The 6,589-nt window shown below is 52.6% G+C and overlaps 3 protein-coding genes across 3 annotated transcripts; all 3 read right to left on the bottom strand.

Annotated features, from left to right (window-relative positions):
- Nucleotides 1–965: 965 nt before the first annotated feature.
- Nucleotides 966–1,202, bottom strand: CORC01_14452 (uncharacterized protein; the record flags this gene model as incomplete). The annotated part of the gene is made up of 1 exon (XM_022626063.1): nt 966–1,202. The coding sequence occupies one exon, from the start codon at nt 1,200–1,202 to the stop codon at nt 966–968; it is 237 nt and encodes a 78-aa protein (XP_022467430.1).
- Nucleotides 1,203–3,169: 1,967 nt separating this feature from the next.
- Nucleotides 3,170–4,519, bottom strand: CORC01_14451 (uncharacterized protein; the record flags this gene model as incomplete). The annotated part of the gene is made up of 2 exons (XM_022626062.1): nt 3,170–3,331; nt 4,010–4,519. 2 exons carry the CDS (start codon nt 4,517–4,519, stop codon nt 3,170–3,172), a joined length of 672 nt encoding a protein of 223 aa, XP_022467429.1.
- Nucleotides 4,520–6,229: 1,710 nt separating this feature from the next.
- On the bottom strand, nt 6,230–6,529 carry CORC01_14450 (uncharacterized protein; the record flags this gene model as incomplete). Its single annotated transcript, XM_022626061.1, has 1 exon — nt 6,230–6,529. One exon carries the CDS (start codon nt 6,527–6,529, stop codon nt 6,230–6,232), a length of 300 nt encoding a protein of 99 aa, XP_022467428.1.
- Nucleotides 6,530–6,589: the final 60 nt, after the last annotated feature.

Here is a 6,589-nt window from a genome sequence, read left to right as displayed (position 1 = left end):
GATTAAAGCCATTTTTTTTGTTTGGAAAGGGGTTGGCATTGGAGTAAGCACAGACCATTGCGCCAAAGTGATGGAACAATACATCCTTTTGTTCTCATCTCATGAGCTTCTCGGGCTTCCTGACTTTTTGCGTGGGGTACGTATCGTCGGAAAGGGCGGTGGGAAGAGGACAGGAATAGCGTCTACTAATCTAACAAGCCCAGTCCTCGTCGGCCTCGGCACGTCCCGGACGATAGCCAAAAACATGACCCCCAATAGGGACATGCTGGGTGATTGCGGGAGTGGTCAATCTCAAGGAAACTAACAGGTGTGCAAAAATATTCCGACAGCCAGCTTCGCTCTGTGGCGGACCGCCGCCAAAACACAATCTGGATGGAGTCTGGCGGCCCATAGGATGTGACGGCCATTTTGCGGGACGAATCATAGCCAAAATGTGGGGGCACCCTGTTTCTTCATCGGGCTCTGCTAGACCAGACACCAGGCGTCGCCTATGAACAAGCTCCGAGATCGCCTTGGCTACCTTTGAAAACATGGTCTCTGAAGCGCTCCTGAATGGTTACATATGCTGTTAGCACCAGGTCAGCCCATGTTACCCAGCAGTAAACTTAGCTGTTATTGGATGCGATTAGCAAGCTTCGATCGCAGGCTACCTGCCAACCAGCCGTCAACCTAAGGAGGCCGCGCATACATGACAGAGATCCTTGACACGTTTTGGCGCGCAGTCCTTTACCTCGACCTCTCAATTCTTCATACTCTTGCCTTGTCAGCGCGTGTGCTACTGAACGCTCCAAGATTTTTATCCGGCGGACAAGATATGTCGGAAAGGGACTTTCGACCTCTAGAGCGGAGCCGTCTTCGTCGAGAAGACAGAGCTTGTTAGTTCGGGAAACGGTGTGTTGGCCGTGAAGACGTTGCGTAAGTGACCACGCGACAGGCTCAATTTAATCTCGGCCGTTAGATTAAAGCTAGAAGAATGGAGCAAACCTGTTCGCTTCGCTCCAACTTGCCCGCAGTCCATGACCAATCCTTTGCTTCCTGAACCCATGCGCGCAATCGTAGTTCATCCAAAGATGTCCAACGGCGGCGCTGAGGCCTTTTCCGCTTTTGCTCAGGAACGTCAGAGCTGTCACCACCATCCAAATCCATACTTTCCGAATCGCTGTCGCTATCTTCTCCACAGTTGTCCTCTGAGCTATCGCCATTCTCGACAGTCCTAGAATTTGACAGCCCGGCAGTTCCCTCCCACTTCTTGGTTTACGCTGGCACAGAAACGGCTGTCTCCCGTGCTTGCTGATTTGTGTGTAGCTTACTGTCGCCGTAGATGTTCTGCAGAAAAGCCACGGGTTTGACATGCGGCCGATGATGTGTTCGTATTGGTAGCGACAGGAGAAACTCGTCCCGGCCTTCAGGGCCCAGGTATCCCCGAGGAGTGGTTGGGGTGAGGTGAATCCATCCCAGCTGTACTTGGCGATTGCACTCGTCGTGTTCCTGTCCGCTTCCCTCCTCTTGGGTCATTTTCCGCGTCTAGCGCATGTAGTGCTGCGGGGCGCCATCTTCAAAACCGATGGAGCTAGCTACGTGAGACCGTAGCTGTAGTCTAGATGAGAGCTGGAGCTGTCTGTCGCACTGTATCGTGAGGGGAGTTTTGTCTGGCTTTCTACAAGACTCAAGATGGTAGTGCGCGCAGAGTCCTAGCTGGGAAAGCTTGTGATGTTGTCCCACTATCGACATACCGTAGCCTCTTTCGTCTAGGCAAACGACCATCACGACTCTTGTGGCAATCTTCAAGTGCCTCGTGACTCCGCTTCGTCCGGTCAGAGCCTGGCTTGTCGGCGGATTAGTTTGCTTGTTCCTGGTCATAGTAAAGCAGCGAGCTTCAGAGCGATATATTGTTTCGAAGGAGATGAGACCATTGCGCCAAATGGATAGGAAAACCCAGCGAATCATTTTTTGTGAGGAGAATCTTAGTCATTCCGACCTTTTGCGTGGGCAGGTATCGGTGGAAAGAGGAAGAGTCCTGCCGTGTGCCCAAGTTACCAAGCAAGCCCAGGCCTCCTGGGCCCTTTGACAGCCCAAGACAGCGTAAATCAGTCCACAACAGACGGGGTCCTAGCCAGCCCTAAGCTAAGAGATTGCGGGAGTAATCACAGGGGATCGACATGCTGTCAATAACCACAGGTGTGCAGTCCAACAGCCAGCTTCGTTCTAAGGCACACCGGCGTCAAAACAGAATGTGGATGGAAGCTGCCAAACGACAGGTACATGTCCCTGTGCCACGTGCCGGCGGCCCCGTTGTGGGGCGAGCCAAAGCCGAAACGTGGGGGCGGACACCCTGTTTCTCCGTCGGGCTGTGCCAGGGGTTCCTGGCTGGGCCACCTCTGTATACATGAGCAGTGGGGCCGCCCCTAAATGGATACACATACCGTCAGCACCCTTCTGACTTGCTCCTGTGGGCCCCGCACACCCGCCAGTCCTTGGAGCCCGCGCTTACATGATAGAGGTCTTTCGACCCGCCAGCTGTCCCTCACGTCGATTCTTCATCCGCGTGAGTGCCATGAAATGCTACGAGATACTCATCCGGCGGACAAGATGTGTCAGGAAGGGAGTTTCGGCCTGTTGAACGAAGCCGACTTCGCTGAGAAGAAAGCGCCTGTTAGTTCGGGATAGGTTCTCACAGCACCGGACATCTGTGGTCTCGACTGTGCACCAGCCACCGCGCTGCGCACGCCTTTAAATTAATACCGGACAGCGAGGTACGGAAAGTGCGCACGAACCAGGAGGAGACAGGAATCCCGTCCTGGCCCGTGCACGACACCACGTAATGGCTAAGAGGATCATCTTATTTGTGTCGGTGTCGAATGTGATGAGGATATGGGGTGAGCTTGTGTCGAAGGTGTGGAGGGGAGAGAGATATTGGGTTCTTGCTGTGCCTGTTCTTCGAGCGAAGTGTTTTCGACGCTGTTGAGTTGAACGCTGGCGAAGCGTTAACAAGCGCGCTACGTGGCAGAAAGACTATGATCCTCGAGGCGATTATGCGCAGGTCCCGACGAGATGAACCTTGAGTCAGATCCAATATCCAAGATCGTGGTGAGCTGCAAACATTGGAAGAGCAAACGAAGGACCAGAGCGTCAAGCGGACCAAAAAAAATAAAGCAGCAGCAAGATGCCTTTACCACCTTACTCGCTCATCTCGCATGCGGTGTGCCATGGTCAGTGCGTTCGTTCCATCTTCACCGGAGAAAACAAAGAGGCGGAACGGAGCCCGAGACTTTATGGCCCAAAGCTTTGGTGACTGCGGCGGGCGCTCGATCTCGTCCAAGCTGTCATACTGCTGTCGTGCCAAGTTGCCTATGCTTTGTAGTGCCACTTGCTTATGTTGAAACTTGGTGAACAGCCATTCCATCACGTCTTCTCGGAGACTTGAGGCGTGGACGCAAGAAAGCCAGCAGCGTGATCCATTCAATGTGATGCACGAGTGGTTATTGGATTAGACAAGATGCTGGTAACAATTCCTCAATATTGTGTGCGGCTGGCCAAAACAAAAAAAGGCCCAACCCCAGCTTCCGCCGTTCTTGAATCCGTTCGAAAACCGTGGTCCACTCCACAACGAAACGTCTTGATGAGTCCAGAACAATTGAAACCCAGCACCATCCCTACATGCCTTAGTTCTAGCACAACATGCAAAGATTGAAACATGTCCAAAATTGTATCCAATCTAGGTCCACCTGAGTCGAGTGTGGCATCGGACAAGCTGGCGAGCCGGGCGTCTAATATCTGCGTTCCGGTTACTCGGTCAATGCATGTGTCTGGTCATCCGCGTCCGGCGCGTCAGGTTCACTATCCAAAGATGCAGACTTTCGTGACTTCCCCTCAGGCTCTGAGAGCCTGGGTATGACAACGACATCCTCCGGACATAGACGTATTCGTTCTCGTTGTGACGATGGAGTTGAGCGTGTTCTCCATTCAAGCCTGGCATGAGTGAGGCCTTCTGAGGACACGCTCTTCGTACCTTCGGGGCCAAAAGGATCGTGGAATTGCGAGACTTGGTCATAGGCATCGGCGAGGCGTGACTCGAGTCTCGGTCGTCGTGAGCCATGAAAGGCCCCGCTTTCGGGAAACGGATTTGCGACCGCTTGATGGGTTGGGAGGGCGCTCGCGATGCCAACAGAGCCGCTGTTTCCACACATTTTTTGATCTTGTCTTCATTCAAGCCAAGTGTCTCCTCCAACCTCTCCACCACAAGGTCAGGGTGGTCGAGAATGATTTCATCTTTATCATCGTCGCTGCTGCTATCCACATCAGACGAGCTGCCCGCACTTCGAAGACGAACGTCGTAGAAATCGGCCAGATACGTCAGCATAAGCCGATGCCAATTAGTCTCGGGGTTCCTCAGAGCATAAAACTCATTTGCGTTTCGAGGAAACTGTGCCAAGTTCGGTTCGAGAATGCCGTGTCCAGGGCGGTATATGGCGAGAGGGTGGATGGGGAAGGTCGGGTTCTTTAGGGCTCTATTTCGCATATAGGCTTGAGACTGGCGAATCCCTGCGTCGAGGCGCTAAGTCTGGTCTTCCAGCCGCCCGAGGCGGCGATTCTGAATGGCAACATCGTCTCTAAGATCCTTGATATCGGTTCTCAGCTCTGTTTTGACATTATCGATGGAATGACGGATCGATGTGAAGTCGGCGTTGAGCTGCTCGTCTTGGGAATTTCGCAAATGAATTTAATCGTCGCGACAGAGGCAATGATGCCTGGGCTTGTCGAGTAGAAAAGAACAAGAAGGCGACGCTGCCATCGGCAGGTGATGATTGTCGTGGTAGAAGTAACCATGTGAGCTGATCGGACGGGTTCGGGTCACGGACAATCACATATGCATAACTGCAAACCAGATGGGATGTTGGTAGATCATAAATAATCGACCGAGGAGTGGCAGGGGCCCTAGCAATGTTTCGATTGGTTGACTTTCGTGACTATCGATGGTTCTTAGCCAGTCAAGCCGGGAAGAGTGGGCTCTTCTGCCACTTATCTCCATCAATCGCGGCCGGGGGTAAGGCGCAATAACTGCTTGGTTCTCAGCGACATGTATTGCAGATGATGGGATTGAAATTGCATAGGACGCCTTGCAGCAATGCTGCATATGTTCATTTTGCTTTCGCACCTGTGATGCAGTGCAGGCAGAGAACAAGTTCATTTAGAACATGGTCTTTCACACATTGAATCTGGTCGCGGCGCCGCTACTGCCACAAGCCAACAAGACTCCAGTGCGGACAGGGTCGCCTGAAGGCGTTACACGGGGGAGACCCTCAGCACTCTGTGTATAAACTGCACCCTGTGGCAACTCAGACACGTCCCGACGCGATTGTCCTGGAGCTAGATCCGATGTCCCATCACCGTCGCGGGAGAGTCGACAGAAGTAGTAGACGACGACCTGCCATAGTAGAGGCAGCGAATACTAACTGCTAAAGCTCGATTGAACCTGACCTACCGAGAGTCGACCGGAGATGCGATCGAGCAAGATACTGAGCATACTAGAGTTAGCCGGCGTGCGACCGCTCCTCATACCGCACCCCCGACTAAGGAATAAGCCAAGACTGCTTAATACGAGGCGCTGCTCTTATCAATGAAGAAGCAGATGGAAGAGCTACACGCGGCGATGAACATTATGTTCGACGTTTGGAAGACGTGCTGATGTGCTGACTGGATCGCGTCTGCTGGCCATGTTCTGGGTACGCACCCTATTTCTGTCAGGCTGTCCCAGGACAAGGAATGCCATCTCTCCATCTCTATTGACCGTGAGCAAGCTACCCGCCCTTGCCGATGGGCACGCGGATGCACGGCCTGTATTTCCCCCAACAGCTGCAGCAACCCGTGGTGTTTCCGCTACCACGCATTCTGAATGAGCTGTGAGATCTACCCTTTCGGATCTGTGACAGATATGATTTGGCATTTGCCTCTCTTTTCCTATGTATGTAGATTGAATACTAAGTCGAGTACCTTGCTGGCGAACGTCATTCAACATCATCGAAGCCTTCGTGGGACACCACGACGTAAATGCAACTCATGTTCTGGATACATAAGAATGGCAGAGTAGCATGCAACTGGGCTTTACCTTGTGTAAATCTTCATTCATGTTTGCCTCGCAGCTGGAGGTGGAACGTAAATCCACTGGCCCTCGATATTTTCGCCCCCTTGGTGATCAAGCCAGCAGTCCCCACAGCCACATTTCGAACTCTTAATCGTTCAGACCTTGCGGTATCTTGTTGGCCTCTTGTGTCGATGTCTTTGATGTGCCATACTGTACAGCAAGCACATGGCTAGCGGGGATCTGAGCGTATCTCTGTAACCTGAGCATTTCCGGGCTGTCGCTTCCCCCTACACAAAGTCTCTCGGCAGACGCCCGCTCAGCGAAAACCCTGGCTCTTGCTTCATCACTGTTGGCAATCACGATCTGCAATGCATCATAATATAGCCGTGGGATTCTTGCGTCGATGAATCCCTCCTCCTCCATGAGATGCTTCATCTCGTGCGCCATTCGGACATATGGAAGGGGAGTTGATGCAATACCTATGCCATCTCCAACTCGCTCATCAAG

This window comes from Colletotrichum orchidophilum, assembly GCF_001831195.1.
Source record: "Colletotrichum orchidophilum strain IMI 309357 chromosome Unknown Scaffold_298.1, whole genome shotgun sequence".
NCBI classification, from domain to species: Eukaryota; Fungi; Ascomycota; class Sordariomycetes; order Glomerellales; family Glomerellaceae; genus Colletotrichum; species Colletotrichum orchidophilum.
The sequence above is the reverse complement of the archived record's forward strand: the minus strand, read 5'-3'. Positions and strand labels throughout refer to the sequence as shown.